Genomic DNA, 22,466 nt, shown 5'->3' with positions numbered 1-22,466 from the left:
ATTTGGTGTTCTTTTTCTTGGCGCTGCTATCATTTTCTGTGGGATGAATCAGCGATCAGCGTCTTTAAAGTGGATCGCTTGTCTCAAATCTTGGTTTATTTTTTCAGAACCTGCAAAATAAGATTCAACTTACTAACTTCTTTTTTTTTTTTTTTTTTTTTTTTTGAGAGAGAGAGATAGATAGTACGCTATCCGTTTCGTTTATTTCATTTAGAAATAAACTTAACTGAAAATGTGAACCAACTAGGATTCGAATTTGAAATCTCAAGTACCAATTATCGAGTTTTTTGTCACTTACTTTAGGGACAGTCGGTAACTTACTCTTTAAGTTGGGATATTGTCGCGACTCGATTTAAATCCGTGAACGCTTCTGGGATTCTTTTGTCTGAGACTTGACTAATAAAGTGGCGAAACTGCGTGGCCGCTTCCTTGCGGTTTAGACATTCCATCCGACCGACAAAAATAAAGCCCAAACGCAACGCCAACGCTTTTCCCTTTTTTTAAAAAAAAAAAAAATCCTTTTTCCCTTATTAAAGAGTGATCGAATCCAACATTCGCACCTCAGGAATAAAACTATCTACAAACTATCTCTGTAGTCTACATAAACACTTTATACTGATATTATACAATATACATCATTTTTTGATTGGATAAATTATTTTGTATCTTCGTTAAATAAAAAAGATTCCACACATTTCATTACCCACACTAATGAAAGTGGCGGTGTTTTCCGCTAATCAAGTGGTTTAGTAAGGTTTTGTGTATCCTAACCTCAACCGCCTCATCCTTCCCAGGGGGATGGCCAAATGAACGGTTCAGATGGCTTCTTCTAAGGAGATCCGACGGTTCGCAACACTTCGCATATGAATTCTTCTGGGCGCGTCCGTACATAACGGAGCCTGGCTGTATGTAGTATAGAAGAGCGAATGGATTAAATTTTTATTCTCACTCCCTTCTTATCTACCATCACGCTATTTGACCCCACGTCAACAGCACTAAACTTGAGGCTGGGATTATTATTATACAGATCATTTGACAATTAGGCGATTGGTGCACAAAAGTTTAAATTAATATAAATTGTATATTAATTATTGTATTTATTATAAAGAATAAAAAGATAACGCTTCAATCTTGCATATTTGTATAGCAAAATACATTAGATATATTGTAAAGTTATGAAATAAATATTGAATAATATCAAAATGAACTGCTTGTACTAAAATTATTGTAATTTTTTTTCCACTATTTTGAGAATTATTGATTTTTTTATTTTTTATTTTTTTCTCTTTTTATTTGTTTTTGAGAGCTAATAATCTTATATTTGTTATTTGTAGTTCAGTTTATTTTCTGAATAAATAAAACAGATAGTATATTATTTTTATTTTTAAAAAATATATCGTAAATCTAATAATCTTTTTTATCTTATAATTTACTCATATTATTATTACTAAACTTTTGTATTTTACAAAAAATCAAACTTATTAAAATTAGAATATGAGATAGATAAAAAATTAATAGAACCATAATATAATAATGCTATAATAAAGTGCAACAAACCATCCGAACCAAATCCACGCTGGGAGAGCGTATAATTACAAAATGGGAGTAGGACAATAGCCCAAATAGGAAAACGGAAAAGTAATAAAAAAGAAAGACATTAATTTAGTAGGAGGACTAAAAACAAAATAAAAATAAAATAAATAAAACATAAAAAGCCCCAAATCCTTCCCTCTACCTCTCATTTCCTCCGTTCTCGTTATTCTTCGGCTTCTTCTTCCTCCGTGTCCCCCGCGATCTCACTCGTCTCTCCTCGGCGAGAGGCGTCGCTGTGGGTGAGCTAGGGCACGCACCCTCTCCTCTTCGCATCGGGGGGGAGAGGGATCGAACGACCATGGCGGCGTCGCCCGATCGCGCGGAGCTCGCCAAGATCTGCGGCTCCCGCAACTGGTCCAAGGCCATCCGCGTCCTCGATGCCCTCCTCGCCCAATCCTGCTCCATCCAAGATATCTGGTTTTGAACCGATCTCTTTGATCCCTTCTCTAAATCTCTCCCGGTGCCATGCTGAATCGCGTGTTTTCGTTGGATTTTGGCGTCTTCTCCTTTGTTTCTCGGTTAAGATTATCGTCATTTTGGGGCTGGATCCGAGTTCTTATAGTTTCTGTGGTGATTGCAGTAATCGGGCGTTCTGCTACAGCAAATTGGAGCTCCACAAGCACGTGATCAAGGATTGCGACAAGGCGTTGCAGCTCGATCCCACTCTTCTTCAAGCTTACATCCTTAAAGGTTAGTTCGATCGCGCATAACTAGGTCTCGCTAAGTTGTAGTGTTTTTGAACTAATTGATACTGGGTTTTTAGATTGGGATTCTATTTTCTTAAGGTAAGTGGCTTTTCTGATTGATTCCTTGCTTTAATTTTTTTCTGTAACCTCAGATGGTGACCCTTAGGGGAGTTGACGCATTTGTTTGCTGATGCTTGATTGTTAGAACAGCAAACTAAAATGAATCGAGCATTATTTGGAAGCTTTGTTAAGATTTGGATCTGCAAACATCTTTAAGCAGCTATTTATGACTATTAACTCCTCTGGATGTGCATCTATAGAAATGGTAGCTGAAAACTGGATAATTCAGTTACTATATTCTTAGGCGGGTCTGAAAATTCCTGTACAATGTTGTTGTGCCCGTGAAGTTTTTTGGTCTTAATATAGATATTATGGGATGTGTCGTAAAAATCAATAGTTCAGATCAGTGCCTACAGTTCCTTTGGCACAATTTGTAGTTTATGATTGAGCAGTGTATGATTTGCGATTTTACATGCAAGATGTCACAAAAAGGTTCTGGGAATAAATTCAGAACAAGCTTAACTCTTACTACGTTCTTTTAATACTTTGTATGCCAGTGAGTATTACCTTTTGCACTTATTCAATCAAATTACACTATTTATCCTGCCAAATCTTGTTGCTAGGTAATGCTTTATTGGCTTTGGGAAGAAAAGAGGACGCTTCGCTTGTTTGGGAGCAGGGTTATGAGCATGCGCTTCGAGATTCAAAAGATCTGAAGCTATTGCTGGAGTTGGAAGACCTTCTGGCTAGTGTTAAACAATCTAAACCTGTTGTTTGTCAAGACCATGCCTTGGATACATCACCATGCGATACAAAAGTTGTCGTATCTGAAGTCTCTGTTGTGCATTCTGACACTATTCCAACGGCTGATATGAAAACTGTTGTCTGTGAAGAACAAGTTGTAGATTCATCTAGTAAAGTAATGATGAACAGTGATTCCGGGTCTGAAATTGACAATACTTCAGGATCAGAGGATATGTATGAAATAACCAGTCAACCTAGTAATAGCCAGGAGATAATCAGAAGGTGCAATGAAACCATAAAACCAGACCATAAGCTATTTGTTACAAATATCTCAAAGAGCAAGTCAATAAGCTTGGATTTCCGATTATCTCGTGGCATAGGCCAGGTATACTCCTATGCTTTAGTCTTATTAAAATGAATTTTTTTCATTGCCACTTTCTGCATGTTCATGGGTAACCTGTGAACCCCCTTTTTCTGACAAGTGAACATTAATCTATGTTTTATTATAATTTGCTTAAGTTGTGCAAGTGTAAGAAATAATGAATAATTAATTGGCATGGTAAAGAGCTTTTAATGGTAGGTTAATCTTTGTAGCTAACAGATTGTTCTGAACTTTCATTACAATTATTGAAAAACCTACTTTTGCTTAGATGCTTGTCTTCTTAATGTAACTTTTTATAGTTTGCATCTCGCCAATGTTACTTAGATTAATCGTTTCTTTAACAGGTAAATGAAGGAAATTATGACCAGGCAATATCCATATTTGACCAGGTTCATACCTTCGATTGGTTGTTTAGTTAGTGACAATTGTTATCTGATAAATAACTTCATCTAAATGTTCTAATTGACATGGACAGATACTGAGAGAAACTCCTAAATATCCTGAGGCTCTGATAGGAAGAGGTACAGCTTATGCATTTCAAAGAGAACTTGACGCTGCTATTGCCGACTTTACTAAGGTAGTATAGTCCATGTTAAAAAAAAGGGGCTTCCACAGTTTTCTTTCTAAAAGTGCTTTTCTAGGCTATACAATACAATCCATCTGCTGGAGAAGCATGGAAGCGGCGGGGACAAGCACGAGCTGCAATTGGAGAATTCATGGAGGCAAGGCCATTCCATCCTTTCCGAATTGAACTTTCTTCATATTAATCTTTGTGAACATTCCAGGATGTTCACAACTACTAAGATATAAACAACTAGCCTCATATTACTTTCTCTTGGTGATTTTGGAATTGTCTAGTTCTTACATTTTCTATCACACTGTGAATCATGCTAATTCCATGGCTGTTGATAATGTCTATCTTTTACTTGGTCAAAATATTAGATTCTTAATTCTTAAGGTATTCTTTTTTTATATAAAGAGTAAATTGTGGTGTAACTATCTTGGGTTGCTTTATTTAAAACAGCAGTGGTATATTTCTATGGTTGCTGTGGATCCTTATATTTTATCGTGTGCTTCAGAAGCAGCTATTTCTTGACTCTTATCCCTGTTTATTTCAGCATGGACTGACTCTTATTATCTGACTTCTATTATCGTCCTATATATGAAGTTTTAGTTATGATTTTGAGTTTCAGGCCATTGAAGACTTGTCTAAGGCATTGGAATTTGAGCCAAGTTGTTGTGATATTCTACATGAAAGGGGTTAGTGCAACAAACTTTTTGCCCAGATAATAGCATCATTGTTCCATTGGTTTCATGCCCCGGTAAATGATGTTTCTCATTTTAGATCCATCCTTCATAGCATGGAAATAGAAATTAGTCTGGTTTATCTTGCCCACCCACTCCCTCCCCCTTTTTAACTCTGCTACATGTGTGAGTGCATACATACGTGTCTGTCTGTTTGTCACATTTTGTGATGACAATTTCTAGTTTCCTGCATGTTGAAGTTCAACCTTAATATTTCATGGAAGATAAGTGCTGAATTTCCCATCCCCTTACTAACGGGCTCATGTTTTCTGCTGAAACTCAAATCATGAGTAACGTTGGATGAGATGCTACTCACGACTTAGGACTATCAGCTGCATCATTCGGTTGTTCTATTGTGTTTTTGCTATGATTTTTTCTTATCTTTTATTTAAGGTTAGTAAGCTTAGCTACTGCAGGGAAAGCTAACATTATATACTTTTTGGAAGTTGACTGTTTCACATGGCACTGTAGAACATCTACTCTTATTTTGAGAAATAGTTGATGTTTTGATAATCTAATCTAATTTTTCAGGCATTGTTAATTTTAAATTCAAGGACTACAATGCAGCCGTAGAAGACCTTTCTGCATGTGTTAATCACGATAGGAAAAACAGCTCTGCTTACACATATTTGGTAATTCAAGATTAATATTTTTTCTGGCAAATAATTTTTCTTATTGTATGATTGTAGCAGATATAATCAAGAGTCAAGTCTTATCTTTAACCCTAGGCATGCTGCCTTGGTTTTGTGGTTCAAAATTTTCTATACTACTCTTTCCTTTCAAGGGCAATATGGTCAATAATGTCCACCAATATGGCCTTAATCGGTTCATCTTGTTCCTTGACAAAATTCATGCTCTTTTCTCGTAATGGAAATCCTTTAATCTTTGATGCAGACCTCTACACATTTAGAGAATTAATTAATACAGCTATTCTGGTTTCTAACTTGCATTTCTGGAGTTTACTTTCTGAACATATCATATATTTATATTGTTGTTTTCTCGGTTCTCTTTTTGCATGCTTTTTCTTGTCAAATAGAGTTTGATGCCATGCAATGCTCTCACTGTGATACTATTAATAATAATTTTGTACTTGTTTCTGTTTTATTGGTGTGCAAAGATTATGAGAACTTTCAACTTTTGTCCTTTTTCCCGTCTTACTATTAATATTATGTGATGTTGTATTTTGTCTCTGACGTTCCATATGTATTTATTTTAAGGTACACTTTGTTGTACATGGTTAAATTATCGTTGGTTTAGACTTTTTATCTTAAATTTGCGTATGGTCTCTGTAGGGTCTGGCTTTATCAGCAATTGGTGAGTATCAAAGAGCTGAAGAGGCACATCTTAAAGCAATACAACTTGATGAAAATTTTCTTGAGGGATGGGCCCATCTTGCCCAGGTAGCTGTTTCACAGCCTCTTAGTAGACTTTTATTTAAATGTTTCTTTCCTTTTTTTGGATTGAAGCTTATTCTTAATATTTTTTAGTTGTTTACTATTATTTCTGGATTTATTCTTTGTAAGCTTTATATTCCCTGAAATCTGCAGTCTCGTGAAAAATAAATAGTGAGAATGAAGTTCCATTTTATCCTCTTAATTTTTTGGTATGTCAATCCACTGATCTCTTGATTGTATTCTGTGTAGCCGATCTTTCATTGTATAAAGTTATGAATACTGGCTGCAACTCTGCAAGTTAGACTTGAAAATGTAATTGATCAAATGTGAGACTTTTCACATTACACTGTCAAGTGATTCTTATATTAATTGTTCATGATTTCCAATCACAAGACTTTTCTTCAATTAAACTTTAAATCTATAGGCACTTGATTTTATGGATTCATTACTTTGATATGGGGAACATCATGCTGATGCAAATGTTTGATTTGGATATCTGATCATGTAGATTTTTTTCACCTCTTTGCTAATTACGAGAGCCATTGTTTGCACAGGCAAGTTCTTCAATTCCTCTTTGGAGTTGAGCTTGTTTGTTGCAAGTTAAATACTATGTTCTGCGGAACATTTTTATATCTTTGTTGTAGAACCATGTCATTTCCAATAGTTATGAATTTCATACCTTTGGAATAAGTCCTTTTTTTTTCTTCCGTGTATACTCGTGCTCGTTAATTACATATATGCCTTATTTTGTAGTATTACCAAGATCTAGCGAATCAGGAGAAGGCCTTGCATTGCCTTGAAAAAGTATTGCTTGTTGATAAAAGGTAAATTTACCAATTATTATACATAAAAGGGCATGGTGAGCCCCTGAAGTATTGGTCATTTTAAAATAGGTAAAAATGTATGGGACTTACTTGAACTATGGAGCATTTGGATTTGGCTATCCAATCTTTCAAAATTTTGACTTTACTACCCAACTCTTCAATTTGTTTGATTTGAGTCAGTCAACACTTTGACTCTAAAATTTAAGCTAATTACTTACTTTAATGAATATATAGTTGTGAGAATTATATGAAATATACTAACTAAATTTGTAAAGATAAATAACGCATTCAAATTTTAAAGTGAAAGTATTGTTGGCTAACTCAAATCAAACAAATTGAAAGGTTAGGTAGTAAAATCATAATTTTGAAAAGTTAAGTAGCCAAATCCAAACGCTCCATAGTCAGGTTAGTTCCATATGTTTTCACCTTTAAAATATTTACCCCTACTCTTTTTGACTGATCATTGGCACCCCTCTTTTTTTTTTTTCGCTCTTTTTCATTGTGAATTATCTATCGAAACTGGGGATTCCAATAAAATTAACGGCTCAATTGGTTAGCTATTAATTGTTAACCACATCCTCAATTTGTTAGCTAAAACAAGGGGCTAAGCTGTAAATTTATTGAAATCTCAATCCAATTAATGGAAATTATTGAAATTAAAGTATAACTTTACCACCCTGTAGTTTGGCAATTTTCTACCTTGTGGTTGAAAATGTAGCACATTACCACCCTATTTAGTAGCAGGTCCTTACGGTGAAATAAAAACCGTAGGATAGCAAAGTATAACATTGCAAACCACAAGGTTGCAAAGTGCAAATGTTCTAGTCTAAATCACACGTGCTGCGTGAAGTTTACCGTTTAAAAAATGAAGTTGGGAACTTGACAATCTATTTCTATATCCACCATAGTTGGGGGGTTCTCCTGACATTTTTAACATTTCTTTCAATTGCACCATAATTTCTGTCACCTTATATTCTGTTTTTGCTCTTAAACTTTTGCTAAATGTTGTAGCTATGCTAAAGCATATCACTTGCGTGGACTACTCTACCATGGAATGGGGCTGCACAGGTGAAATTTATGTTCTTATTTTTCTTGTTATTCTCCTGTGGTCACATAACATATAGCTAATTACATATTTAAGGCATGAGGCAATTTGTTAGAGTGGGAACACATAAGACTGCTCCAGAGCACAAAGTCCTGAACTTCAAAGTGAGATTCACCTCACCCACATACACAGTCTAGAGAAAATGGCATTGTAAGCACCCAAAGTTGACGGCACCATACAATGAGAACTAAAAGTATGTCCTTAAAAGTTATGAGCTCTGTATGATGTATTGCCTTCTGGATGCAATACGTGATACAGTTCAATCATGTTGTTTGATATATGATGCCTACTCAGCTTAGTGTCCTTTTCATAAGACAAGTTAAAATAGTGCAATGGCATATGCATACAAACACAAACAATTTAGTGTTGGAAAATTATTACTTTGAGTATTACTTTGATTGTAATTTTCAGTACATTTTATCTCAACTAGATTCAGCTGTTGTGCTTTTAGATAATCAGCCATATGTTTTATGCATAATTCAATAGCAGATAAACTAGGATCTAAAGCACTTAGAATTTATTGCTGCTGAGGAAGTATGTGTTGATAGAAGCTTGAATTAGTTCTTACATGACACTTAACCAGATTACAAGCTGGTTTCACATGCACAATTGCTCAGTATAGCAGTCTGATAATGTTGTCCTTTCAATATTCTTCTGTTAAACCATTTTTCTTTATTACTCAGATATACTCCTTTATTGTATTTCAATATTGCAGGATGGCCATTAAAGATTTATCTCTTGGGTTGAGTTTTGAAAGTTCAAATATTGAATGCTTATATTTACGTGCCTCATGCTATCATGCTATTGGAGATTTCAAAGCTGCGGTATTTATCTTCTTTTCCCCCCATATTTATCGCACTTAACCATAACTATCTCCTCTATCATCTCTCCAAGCTCGCAACCTTCTATATGCCTGTAAAAGCTCTTTTCTAATGAGAGTTTAATAAATACAAGAGGTAGTAAGCTTCTATTCATTATAAACCTAGTTTTTCATTTGACTTTGTTTCACAATTTGGGTTTCAGATTTCCTAGCATTTCCTATGACAGGGTGCTTGTTATTGTTTTCAATAATTTAACTATATCCGAGCTTGTTTAAATTTTCAATAGTTCATTTTTTATTTGGATGTTCATTTTCATTTGTGGACAATCTTCAGACTGGCTGTGGTTCATATTTTTCACTTTGAAATTGTAGTTCTTTTTTCCTTTGAAAATTTCAATGATAGTTTTTTCACTTTATTAGTACTTCTTTCCGCTTTTAATTTAGGCCAGGGACTATGATTCTGTCCTCGATCTGGAACTTGATTCTGTGGATAAATTTGTGCTACAGTGTTTGGCATTCTATCAGGTACTTGAATCACAATCTGATCCCCAACTTTCATCGTTAGTAATATAATCACAGAGAAGGATATGCAATAATCATGATTACCAATTGTTGTTCCATTGATACTGAAGTTTAGCTCTGCTTGATGTGCCTTGGTAATAAATTGGTGGCTTAATTACACCTTACTACACTGTACTTTAGTGTTATTTCATTTGCAACATTATACAATTTTTTTTTCAAAGACATGATTGTAATATTATATATTATCAATCTCTACACTGTATTTTAGATTTTTATTGGTTAAAATATAGAAAATTTCATTGTAAATACCTGCTTTTTCACTTTCCTTCCCCGACTTTCAGAAACCTACATTTTACCCCCTTAAATTTCAGAAATATTTTCAAGGGGGTACGGCGTTAATGGAGAGGATGAAATAACCAAATTGTCCTTAATTGTTATATATTAAAAAAATATTTTTTTAATAATCTCTGTCATTTTGAAGGGCATTTTCGGTATAAATTATAAGAAATGTACGGAATAATGATGGAACCCTGACAAAGGGGGGCTAAATGCAACAAGTTGAAATGTTGAGAGAGTAAAATATAGGTTTTTGAAAGTTAGGGAGGGAAAGTGAAAAAACGAATACTTATAAAAGGGTCTTCTATAATTTAGCCTTTTTTTCTACCTTACACTATTTTTTTTCCCATAAATATCACTGAACTATTTTTTTTTTCTCGCCAATCTCTACATTACATTTAACAAGTTTATTAATTTAAACAAAATCTAACAACTTTATTAAGATGCACCGGTTAACTAGTAGGAAACGTATAAAATGAATTTCCATGATAGGCTCATTGAAAGCTTCTATCAAGTTATTTTTAATTATAATTTTGTTATTTTTTATGTATTTTATTGTTTTTTTTGTGTCAAAACTAGTTCGATATATGCTGTAACTTTCAACCAGTATTTTTAACAGCTTTTATTTAAAATTATAAATTTATTATTTATAGTCATTAATTGGAAAAAAAAAAAGATAGTTAAGTGGTGCCTTAAAAAAAAGGACAGTGTAAAAAGTGAAAAAAATCTGTGAGGTATAGTATAGTATAGTGTAATTAAGCCTGTTTTCGCTTATATATTTCGCTCAAATCTGACTGTCGTGCTTGAACTAAATATCTGACTTGGTTTTTTTTGTTGCGCTTTGTTTAGAAGGAAATTGCTTTATACACTGCTTCGAGGGCCAACTTTGAGTTCTCTCAGTTTAATATTGATGGTGATGTTGATCCTCTCTTCAAGGTACTTTACTGTATTCAACAAATTTGCCTTATATGATGAATTGTTTATTATTATTTGTTGATAGAAATATCATCCGTTTTCTCTAGCTACAACATAGATTACGAGCTTCAAAATTTATTTATTCATTTATTGGTTACTTCCTTTTTTCCATCTTTTTATTTTACTCACCTGTTTCTTTTCATTCATCCAAAAAAGCTTGCTCCGCTGTGTGAGTTGGTGAAACATCAGCTCTTGGATGTATTTGAGTTTTATGTAGTGACATGAAAATGCTTAATTAGCGAGGCTAGAGAGGCACGATTATGGTCGAAATGTATGAACTAAAAGATGACAAAAATTATATGAGCTCTTTTATTTTCTGCGAAAGCTGCAGTTATGTATTATAACTTATGGTTCTCTCCTAAGATAAATTGTCCATTGTCCTTCCAGCTCTCTTTTTTCTTCCACTTGCTCTTTGACATGCTTTTTTTGTTCCTGTTTTTGCATCATGCCAATCTGAGTAAACAGGAATACTGGTGCAAAAGACTTCATCCAAAAAATGTTGCCGAAAGGGTTTTTCGGCAACCTCCCCTTCGAACTTCCTTGAAAGGTGGACGCATTAGCAAGAAAGAATTTAATTTGACGAAGCATCAAGACAACCTTCTTCAAGCAGCAGATTCAATCGGAAAGAAGATTCAATATAACTGTCCAGGCTTCTTACCAAATAAACGTCAGGTGAACTTCCTGTCACATTATTTACATGTGTCCTTCCTGTCACATTATTTACTTGTAAGATGCATGTATTTTCATGTCATTTTTCATCATAACTTGCATCGAGCCCAAATGTGGTGAATTTTTTTCAAAAAAACCATTTTATGCTTTACTGTTTTATTAGTTATCCTACGCATATTGATGAAAAATTTTAGCATAAATATGGAGTGTTGGAGAAAAAATATATATGTATAAATCTGATAGTCATCAAAATATAACTAATTTAATTATAAAAGATAAAATTGAACTTACAGATAAACACAAATATCCAAATAAAAGATTTGATCGATCTGGAAACTTGCGAGACACTGCCCTAAGGCGTATTCCCGTCCTTGCGTGCGGGATTAACCGAGAATAACACTGCAAGGTACGACCGGAATTCTTCCTTCTGCGAGCACGATCGTGAGGTTGACGGAGATTCTTTCAACACTGATAAGAAGAATAGGAAAATGGTAAAAGATAAAAGGATGTATATGGATTAATCTTTGATCTTAAGATCTTTCACTTACTCTGTCTTAACAGAGGAAAGGAGATTGCATAAAAAGAAAGCAGAATTCCACGTTCTTTCTCGTTAGGAGAAAGAAGTGGAACCCGTGCAGTGGAACGGGATTCCGTTTGTCGCAAGAAATGGAATGGAAAAAACAACCCGTTAGGTTTCTTTCTCGCTAAGAAAGAGAAAAAAAAAAGATAAATAAACATAAATAAATAAAATAATAAATAACAATAAATATTAATAAATAAATTCAAAATTCAAATAAAATAAATTCAAATTTAAAAATTTTGAGTTTTTCACCAACATGGAGAATATGTGAGGGTTGGTGAAACTGAAAAACATGTTAAATTTATTGTCACATCTTAATGTTTTGTTATACATTTTAATTTCCTTAATTAGTTGAGTGCACTGAATTAGGGACTCCAGTTATTTCAAATACAAGAAGAGAAATATTGCTCAATTAGGATTGTTATATTTGATATTTCCACTTAGTTCTATTAGATAAAGATGGTAGGAGAACAATGATACATTTAAATATGAATATATTAGTGGTATTACATAATTGTAAACAGGTCAATGATGTGTCTTTACGACTATCCTTGTTTTGTTTACACTAATTGCAACCTTTTATTTGTCCTCCTCAGTATCGCATGGCTGGTTTAGCTGCTATTGAGATAGCTCAAAAGGTTGCAAAGGCTTGGCGTGGTCTTCGAAATGTGAAAAAGAGTGGGAAACAAACCAGGAAAAAAGAAAAGCTTGGTATAGTGAGTCAAAACAGAGGCGGTGGCTGTTGTAGCTCTAGCAGCTCGTCAGACACATCAACCTCATATAGCTTAAATGAGGACAGGCATGCCTCTGGCCGTACTACATCATGGCAGGATATTTACCATATAGCTGTTAAGTGGAGGCAGATTTCTGAACCATGCGACCCTGTTGTTTGGGTAAACAAGTTGAGGTGAGTCAACTTCTATCAGTAGAAAACAACAAATTTAAGCTATCGTGGTGAAAGATGGCATGTTGCATAGTTACCCTTATTGAGGAATACATCATTCACACATGTGATTTAGTATAGGAATTATTTTGTTATTTTGGCAAGATAAACAAAATTCAAGTGTCTGGATTCTTAAGGGAAATTGAATAATTTTGTTGGAAATGGACTAGAGATGCAAAATTAGGTACTTAATTTTGGCATCAATTTGCTGTTCCTCATGATTAACATCAAATATTCAGATGCTTTAGCTGTAATTTCTTTCTTTCTTTCTTTCTTTTTTGAGAACATTAGCTGTAATTTCATATCAAGGTTGTTTGGACTGATGCTCCATACCATGCTATGCAATTATTATTGTTGATAATTTGTTTTGCACATTCAGTGAGGAGTTCAATTCTGGATTTGGTTCGCACACCCCTATGCTTCTTGGACAAGCGAAAGTGGTCCGCTACTATTCAAACTACGAAAGGTCTGAACACACTTCATTTCTCTTCCAAAGGCAGGATATTAGGAGGTGTCAACTAAGCTTTTGTTTAATTTGCAGGATATTAGATACTGCCAAGAGTGTAATAAAAGAGAGGAAGTATGTGAATATTGTGGAGGATAAATCAGTTGACCCCTCAGCACTTGTGGAATCAGAAAGAGTGAGCTTTCTCACCACTTCTTTACACTATGGCCAGTAGTTCTTCCAGAAGTCAGAGGATTTGTATCATATTAAATGGGTCCAATATTAGTAAAGCAATTTTTTTTTTAATATTTGTTTGTTCTTTTTAGAGGTGCTTTGCTCTAATAGTTTTATGGTGCTATGTCTATAAATGTGTACTTTTGAGTTAATTTCTGAGGTGCTAACAGTCAGAACTACAGATTTCAAATGCAGTATCTTGCTCCGACTTATACAATGTAGTTGGAGAGAACTTCTGGGTGGCTACTACATGCAACAGTACAGCATTTGAAGGGTAATAATCACCAAAATGGATTATGCCTGCTTTTTTTATTCGCATATATAATTGACCAATCCTAATTGACCTGAAGCCTTGTGTAGGATAAAATGTTCTATAATCTTTCGTGATGTTGATTGATTGATTTGTTGCCTTTTTCAGAAAGCCTCTTGAAGGGACAAGGATTACTGTTCAAAAGATGTATGTCCATAAGTGGCCTTGCCTCTGTCCAAATTACGTACTGTTGTGTTTTTCTCATTTTTCATGCTTGTGCGATGACCTGCAGGGACAAAATAGGATTTGATTTTGCTATCAGAACACCTTGTACACCATCTAGATGGGAGGAATATGATGCAGAAATGGCTGCCGCATGGGAGGTGAATGATTTTGTATCATTTTTTTTAGATATTTGATTTTGTGGTTTTTAACATCTATGTCGACTTTTTAGAAGCCTCTCTTTTCATCAATGCCTTTATTTTACTTAAAAAAGTTGTTAATGTACAGGCCCTGTGCACTGTCTATTGCGGTGAACTATTTGGCTCAAATGATGTCAATATGCTTGGTGATGTAAAGGATGCTATACTTAGAATGACCTATTATTGGTAATTGATCACTTCTGCATTGACCAAGTAATAACTCCCAAAAAGAAAAGTTATCAACAACATTAATGGAAACACTATTCAAATTTCAGGTACAACTTCATGCCGCTCTCGAGAGGGTCTGCTGCTGTGGGTTACACTGTTCTGCTCGGGTTATTTCTTGCAGCCAACATGGAAGTGACCGCGAGCATCCCACCTGGCATGCAGGTCGATTGGGAAGCCATTCTGACTTCCAATCCAGAAGCCTTTTCGGAAATCATTAAGAAATGGCTTTATCCGTCAATCAAATTCAACCGGTCTTGGAAAGATTACCCAGATGTTACTTCTACCTTCTCTACAACTGGATCAATTATTGCCGCCCTAAGTTCGTATAAAAATGAAACTCAATAGGTTGGAGCCACGAGAAATCCTCATGCTACACAAGTTATTATTAGTGATTTACTTGTTCCTTCGTCCAAACAGATCATTTGTTCCACCTGTTTAATGTTGCATACTTTCAGCGGTCGACACTCTTTGACTGTGTTCTTTGTTTGTCCAGGTTTGAGGTAATGCTCATCAAGCCAGCAGATGCACAAGAACATTCCGAGAGAGAATTCATCCTCGACTAATTCGTGCTTTTATCCCTAATATCCTCTCTATCTCTTGGTATGCGGTTTCACTGTACATTCTGTTAAGTAGCATAATCAGTCCCCTTAAATTTGTGGGAAGTACGTTGTTTCTAAAAATATAGAATAAATTATTCTAATGCTTTGAAAGCTCGTGAAATTGTCTGAAGGCTCAGGTGATGTTCGGCTTAAGGGGTAGACGCCAATAGGGTTGTTTGATTCCTCGGAAGAGCGAGAAAAAATCTTTTTTCTGAAATTTTTTTTTTCAATTTTTTTATTTGTTTAGTTTGAAAGAAAACAAAATCTTTTAAATTTTTTTTTTCTTATTTACAAAAAAATTAGTTTTTTTTTGTTTTTTTAATTTTTTTTAAGAAAACGAAGATATTAGTATTTTATAAAATATAAAAAAAATATATAAAAAGTTTGTTTTATTAGAACCAAACGGACGAAAAATTGAAAAAATATATTTTTCATGAATTTTATTTTTTTTAAAAAATTACATCTTTTTGAGAAATCAAACAGCCTATAAGGGATAGAGGCATTTGTGACGTTCTTGGCGTTATGCAGCGCCCAAAACCTTTTGCTTGCAACGAGTACTCTTGTTGTGTTGATGAGGTCCTTCTCGCAAAGGGGAGTGGTACTAAAGAAGGCATATTTTGATGGACGGTAGACAAAGTTAAGGGTGGTCTGTTTATATAACAAGCTTAGCAAAATCTCAATGTTTCTGTGCAAAGGAAAAGGTTGAATTATCAACCATTTATGAGCATGTAGTAGAGCTTCTCAAGTAAACTAAGAAATAAATTTGCAAGCAGCCTCAGCAATTCAGGAAGAAACTGCTACATGTATGGCACGGCATTGTCTGTTCTCATTTTGTTTGTCAGATACTAGGCATTGTTTTTCAAAGTAGAGAAGCTATTTCAGCGAGTAAACCGGCATATAACTTTTTCCGAAAAGCTGTCGATCATAAGCATATCCGAGCATGTAGAACATAGCTTAGATGCTTGTTGTTCAACACAGTCACTTTGAATTGCAATTCCCCAACGCCTCAAGCAATGATAGTCGTGAGCTCATCATCATATAGCGCTCCCAAACCGAATGAAACCGAAACGAAAATAACATAATACAAGCCTCTTCTCTCTAGACAAAGAATCCGAGTGAAAATGTGTTCCAGGGGTCCAAGCATCCATAATAAAACAAAGAAACACAGAGCCCAATCAAAAGCCTACTACAAAAAAGAAAACCACCCAACAGAGGTCGTACGTGACAGCAGCAACACCAGAAACACAGAGAGTAATAATAAGAGGCGCAGTATTGTAAAAGCCTATATGGCCACCACCGTAGCAACGGCCAGTAGAAGCGCCGAGCCCAACGTTCCTGCACCCCGCGTCCCAGCTCCACTCTGCATCAGAAACAAAGGTCCAAAACTCAATTTAGATCATCCAATCCAATCTCGGGAGAGTGCGCGCATTAAAAGCATCAAAAGCTTGGCTAATCAGATGGCCATACGTGTTCTCAAAGGACCAGTGGCCACAGTGATTGCCCTCGGATCTCAAGGGCCCACTCGCTGCCTCTCTTTATTTCTCATTTAATTTGAAGGGGGCCATCTCGGCCGTTGGTTTGTTACCCTCTACGGTTAAAAAGTAACTATCAAAAAAAAAAAAAAAATGGAATCTCGAGGTTACGGCGAGGATCACGGGGCCCGTGCGGCGCGTGACCCAACGGTCGAGATTCCCTCCTGCTTTAACGAGCAGTGAGAGGGCAAGGGACCGGGGCATAAGTTTGGAGAGGGCGGAATCCAAGCGAGGGGCTATGAATCGGATTTAAATGTAAATTCTGGGGTCCGGCTGGGTTTCTGTTAAGCGCCTTTGATACGGCGCAGGCTAGCGCAAAAAAGTAGATTTTTGCTACGATGCGCAACAGAGGTCGTGCGTGTGCGTGTGCGTGTGCGTGCGCGTGCGCGTGCGCGTGTGGGCGCGAGAGAGAGAACGTACCGTCTCGTCCGCGCCTCCGCGGCTGGGTCCGGGGGAAGAGGCCTCGTTGAACCCCGCCGGAGAGGGGGCCGTGGTGGCGGCGGCCGGAGCGGGGGTCGGGGTGGCGCCCTTCTTCTTGCTCGGCGCCGGCGCGGAGACCTCGGCGGGCTTCGGCGGCTCGGCGGAGGGCGCCGGAGCCGCCGTCACCACCGGAGCGGCCGCCAGGGGAGGCAATGCGGGCGGAGGGATCGGCGGGGAGCTCACCGGCGCCGGGGGAGGCAATGCGGGCGGAGGGATCGGCGGGGAGCTCACCGGCGCCGGGGGAGGCAATGCGGGCGGAGGGATCGGCGGGGAGCTCACCGGCGCCGGGGGAGGCAATGCGGGCGGAGGGATCGGCGGGGAGCTCACCGGCGCCGGGGGAGGCAATGCGGGCGGAGGGATCGGCGGGGAGCTCACCGGCGCCGGGGGAGGCAATGCGGGCGGAGGGATCGGCGGGGAGCTCACCGGCGCCGGGGGAGGCAATGCGGGCGGAGGGATCGGCGGGGAGCTCACCGGCGCCGGGGGAGGCAATGCGGGCGGAGGGATCGGCGGGGAGCTCACCGGCGCCGGGGGAGGCAATGCGGGCGGAGGGATCGGCGGGGAGCTCACCGGCGCCGGGGGAGGCAATGCGGGCGGAGGGATCGGCGGAGAGCTCACCGGCGCCGGGGGAGGCAATGCGGGCGGAGGGATCGGCGGAGAGCTCACCGGCGCCGGGGGAGGCAATGCGGGCGGAGGAATCTGCGGAGAGCTCACCGGCGCCGGCGACGGAGGTGGAAGGACCGGGGCGGGGGTCGGCGGGGCCTTCGCGAGGGGAGGAGATGAGGACGGGGCGCCGGCTGGGGGCGTGGCAATGGAGGAGGAGGGAGGGGGAGATACTGGAGCTGGTGTGGGGTTGAAGGCGGGTTTGGATGGGGAGGGGGCGGAGGTGGAGGTGGACTTGGAGGGTAAGGGAGCGGAGGTGGGGGCGGATTTGGACGGGGAGGGGGCGGAAGAGGAGGAGGAGGGAGAGAATGCGGGGGCCTGAGAGGCCACCGAGGAGAGGATGAGGGAGAGCACGGCAATGGCGAGGGCGACGCGCCGATCCATTCTCCCTCTCACGCTTGTCTCACCGAGTGTGCAAGTGTGCGCGCGCGCGCGCGAGACTGTGGGTTCGGTGTATATGACGAATACGAGAGAGAGAGAGAGAGAGAAGAGAGAGAGAGAGAGAGAGATATGTATGTGGAGGAGGAGGAGGAGTACTTGGTGCGAGGACAAAATGAGCTGGTTTATAAGGATTGTTAGGTAAGAAGTTATTGCTTGGCATGGTGCACCACGTCATCAGATGGGCTTTGGCTACTATTAGGCCCAGGGACTACACTTCGTCCTACAATTAGGCCCAAGGCCCATGAACAGGTGAATTGCATTACCTGTTCTGCCCCTCGCCCCTCCCCAACTTCCACTTCAAAATGTGCCGCTCTAGCTGCGTCCCTTCCCCCAATCCAAACAAAACCCAAACCGCCCAAAACCCTTCCCCCTCCTCTCTCTCTCTCTCTCTCTCTCTCTCTCCCCCTCACCTCAACCCTTCCAAGGTCCTCTCTCTCTCTCCCCCTCACCTCAACCCTTCCAAGGTCCTCCCATGGCGACGGTTCCCCAACATTGTTCCGCACGAGGTTCTTCCCCCCACCTCCTCCTCCCGCTTCCTCCACCGCCACCGGGCGGCGCCTCCGCTCGTGCTACGCGCGTCGTCGTCGTCGAGGCCCTCGGCCGTGGCGGCTGAGGCGGAGGGGAAGAGGCCGCTGAGGGGGATCATGAAGCCTCGGCCGGTGTCCCCGGCAATGCAAGCCCTCGTCGGGGTCCCGGAGATCCCCCGCACCCAAGCCCTAAAGCTCATCTGGGCTTACATCAAGCAACACGATCTCCAGGTCCTCATTATGCTTCATTTCCCTTTCGTTTTCTCTAATTCTACTCTCCTTAGGGTTTTAGGGTAACGTGTTCTCGTTATCTACTAGTTTTCTCTATGTTAAATCCTGTGCTAATCAGGCACCGACTCCCCTTTTGAATTATTCGCCAATACGTCATACAGCATTATTGGGTACTCATTAGGCACGTCATACTAATCTCTGTCCGTATGTTCTGTAGTGGTGATTATGATAGATTTTGCTGAGGGTTAGATCCTATTGGGCTTCATAAGAGATTATTTTGTAGTATAATCTCACTTATATTTGCTTTTGAAACTTATGAGCAAATCATGTAAGGACATATTAACAAGGGTCCTTGGTACTAGAGATACTAATATTATCGGGGCTGAAGAGGTTTAGTATAAAGATATATTGTATGGATGCTCTGGTTTGTCTAGGTTTTTGAGGTAGGCTAAATAGAAGAAATAAGAGCAATAAATAGGACCTGAGAAACAGCTTGTTTGATTAAGCTTGTGTAGTTACATTCGTGTGTGAGAATGATCTAGAAGATTTTGAAAATGGGATCAAGTATACATTTGTTATGCCGGGTACATGCTCTAAGCAACTCTTAGCCATTGCTGTTGTCATTTGGAGCTGAATGAAACTATTATATCACGGAGGGGATAAATTTGTATGAGAGTAGAACTTGTGTTAGACAACAGATTGTGAATTTGTGATATATTCTTTCAGACTCCTTTTATGTAATTTTGAATTGCTAAGAAGGTGAAAATAATACTTTTTTGTAATAAGGAAAAATGAAGAACTATATCAGTCAAGTATGAGCATAAAACCAAATATATTTTACTTCTTTCATTGTGAAAGTTGAACTCCAGGTAATTCTTCTTATTAGGTTGGAAACATTGATGGCATTAAATTAAGCACTCTGATAGGATAGATAATCATTGAATTTACTTTGCTACTACACAAATAACATAGTCAAGTTTTGCGTTCCACAAATTTTTCAGTCCATTATATTAATTTGCATCTTTGGCAGCTTAAACATGGTCAGAGGCTTATTGAGAGAGATGAAAGACTAAACGAAAAGGGAAATAGAAGAAAGAAAAGATCTGAAATACTATTTCCTGTTTATGCGTCAGTTGAATTCCTGTTCTCAAAGATCTGAAATACTATTTCCTGTTCTCACCAACCTTGCATGGATGAAGCCTATCGTCCCTAGATTGCAATGAAGATTATAATAGCCTTCTATTTAGCTTCGTAAGATCTCTAACGTAGGCTTGCATGATGCTCTCGTTCGGATGCAAGAATATCATCATTTTGGCGACATCAAGGACTAAAGCAAGTGCCATTTTTTTGCTGTTGATTTGTTTGCTTTAGGGCATGTTTGCTTGGGTGGAAGTGGGGTAGAAGTGGAGAGAAAGGAAGTCGTTTTCGCTATAAACGATCATTTCCGTTGTTTGGTTTGCTGTAAATAAGTTATGGTCGAAACTCGAGTTAACTTGAAACGGCGTAATTAACTTCTGCCCGTCGTGGGCCGAAGTCAATTACGATGAAAAGAGGTGAAGAAAAAATAATAAAATAATATACTAGATAAAGGTAGTTATACTTAAATATATTTAATTATGGTACTAATTACTATTTTATTCAGTTGACATATTTAAAATATGATAAAAATTGATTACTTAAGTTTTAATATTTTCTTTATTTAATTTGTACAATTAAAATATGATAAAAATTAATTAATTAAGTATAATATTTTTTTACTTTATAATTTTATTGTTGTATTACTATAATTTATGTATAAAAAAATAATATAGTTGTTTTAAATTAAATTTTAATTATATAAAAATATAATTATATTATTTTTATTTATTAAATTAATTATTATTTATATATAAATTATAGTTTTACATCATACACTTCCTACCAAACAAACAGCAAAACTAATAAAATTTTATTTCCATAACTACGAAATAAACAACGGAGAAGAAGTATTTTCCACCGAATTCTACTTCAACCCAAAGTTCAGTTTCGACGAAACAAACATGCCCTTAGTGTAACTACCTACTATAAGATTCATCTGGATCTCAATTCGGACATCAGTAGTCTAATGTTCTTGCCGCCATTATGAATCTCTTTCCTGATGCCATTTCATGGTTTCTCTTGTAATGTCTTTCATTAGGTGGGAGGTGTAGGGATTCAAAATCGTTTAAATATAATACCGTTTCTAAGCATTTGAAAAGTAATTCTATTTCCTGTATTTTACTGTCATTTCTCCAACTCAGGATCCAAAGAACAAAAAGATTATCATTTGTGATGAGAAGCTGAAAAACTTATTCGGAGGGAGAGAGCGTGTTGGGTTTCTTGAGATCTCAGGGTTGCTTAATCCGCATTTTGGAAAATGATATGTTCTCCTAAAACCCTGCTTTTTTGTAAATGAAACTAGATGCTTGCCAAAATGTCTCGTTTGGTTATTTTACTGATACTATGCTTTTTGCTTTGTTAGATTCATGTTTTGTATTCTGCTACCGATCATATTGTATCTTCAAAGTATTCAGGATCAGTAGTCATGCCTTGCTAATTAGGTGTCGGCATTATGCAATGAGCCTGATGTTTGCAAATGCTTATATTAGCACATTTGGTGATTTTTAGAGCAACACTCGTGATTAGATAAACTTAAAAAATTTACTCTTTCAATCATTCTTTTTTTATTTCCTCTGCTATGTAGGGTCGGTGAGTAATAGTTTTACAGCTGCATAGAATAAGTGAGATTTGGCATGAAAATAGGAAAAAGTCTAGAATGCATCTGATATTGCGGCCCTAACCAATCAGATCCTTTCTCTTGGATCCACCCATCCATTATGGTTATTAGAAAAATATTTTTATTGTGTTTTGCTTTTGATGTGGTGTGAGTGTTACGACGTAGACTTTAATGAAAATAGAGGGTGAATAAATTGGAGAGTGGTAATAAGTTGTTCATTGTTTGTTGCTTAAATTCCCCTATATCTATCTTTACCTGCATTGAATGCATCAATTCCACATAGATAGATACACTTGTGTGTCGAAACAATTGCGGTCCTCATGGATCGACCTAATTTCTGAGAGGCATTAATGTTCCATGTGCTCCTGTTTTGGTTATTTTTTCCAAAAAATCTTTGTAACAGCTATTTATTAGCTACTTGTAACGATGGCATTTATTCCTCTCATAGCAAAAATATTACCTGGTTGAGAAGATGAGTGTATAGCCGGAGCGAATTTCCTTCAAGTGGTAATTGTTTTCTGTGTGGGTTCTTTCTGAAATAATCTTTCTTTTTGTTGGAGCAATCGATCTACGTGAGATGAAACTGAAGTTTTATTTCAAGGCATGAACATTTCAGTGTTTTTTTCTCACGATAATTGGTTGAGGGTGTACACTTTTATTACCAAAGTTGAATGGGAGTAAATGAAATTTTAATTTTTCGATTGGGAATCAGTCCCATTACAAG

General features: G+C 37.8%; 3 protein-coding genes across 6 annotated transcripts; 2 read left to right on the top strand and 1 right to left on the bottom strand.

The window, feature by feature from the left end:
- Nucleotides 1,712-15,246, top strand: LOC109712661 (suppressor of RPS4-RLD 1). Of its 2 annotated transcripts, XM_020236370.1 has the most exons (24): nt 1,712-2,010; nt 2,174-2,283; nt 2,963-3,468; nt 3,810-3,854; nt 3,941-4,042; nt 4,107-4,187; nt 4,659-4,725; nt 5,302-5,402; nt 6,063-6,170; nt 6,918-6,988; nt 8,000-8,056; nt 8,809-8,917; nt 9,358-9,438; nt 10,621-10,707; nt 11,212-11,418; nt 12,592-12,902; nt 13,318-13,404; nt 13,480-13,579; nt 13,800-13,891; nt 14,036-14,074; nt 14,160-14,250; nt 14,378-14,475; nt 14,565-14,862; nt 15,011-15,246. In XM_020236370.1, exons 1-23 carry the CDS (start codon nt 1,892-1,894, stop codon nt 14,860-14,862), a joined length of 2,967 nt encoding a protein of 988 aa, XP_020091959.1. In that variant the 5' UTR covers nt 1,712-1,891; the 3' UTR covers nt 15,011-15,246. The 2 variants fall into 2 exon arrangements, with proteins under 2 accessions (XP_020091959.1, XP_020091961.1); XM_020236372.1 differs by lacking the exon at nt 9,358-9,438 and having other exon boundaries at nt 15,011-15,224.
- On the bottom strand, nt 16,174-18,404 carry LOC109712716 (coiled-coil domain-containing protein 8 homolog). Its single transcript, XM_020236458.1, has 3 exons — nt 18,326-18,404; nt 17,069-18,190; nt 16,174-16,476 (listed from the first exon to the last, which is right to left on the bottom strand). Exons 1-3 carry the CDS (start codon nt 18,402-18,404, stop codon nt 16,292-16,294), a joined length of 1,386 nt encoding a protein of 461 aa, XP_020092047.1. The 3' UTR covers nt 16,174-16,291.
- On the top strand, nt 18,177-22,218 carry LOC109713422. Of its 3 annotated transcripts, XM_020237491.1 has the most exons (3): nt 18,177-18,654; nt 18,694-18,987; nt 20,018-20,428. In XM_020237491.1, the coding sequence occupies exons 1-3, from the start codon at nt 18,532-18,534 to the stop codon at nt 20,144-20,146; spliced, it is 546 nt and encodes a 181-aa protein (XP_020093080.1). In that variant the 5' UTR covers nt 18,177-18,531; the 3' UTR covers nt 20,147-20,428. The 3 variants fall into 3 exon arrangements, with proteins under 3 accessions (XP_020093080.1, XP_020093077.1, XP_020093078.1); XM_020237488.1 differs by having other exon boundaries at nt 18,177-18,987; XM_020237489.1 differs by lacking the exon at nt 20,018-20,428 and adding an exon at nt 21,267-22,218 and having other exon boundaries at nt 18,463-18,987.

Source organism: Ananas comosus, linkage group 7 (assembly GCF_001540865.1).
Source record: "Ananas comosus cultivar F153 linkage group 7, ASM154086v1, whole genome shotgun sequence".
Classification (NCBI taxonomy): Eukaryota; Viridiplantae; Streptophyta; class Magnoliopsida; order Poales; family Bromeliaceae; genus Ananas; species Ananas comosus.
This window is presented reverse-complemented; position numbering and strand designations above follow the sequence as displayed.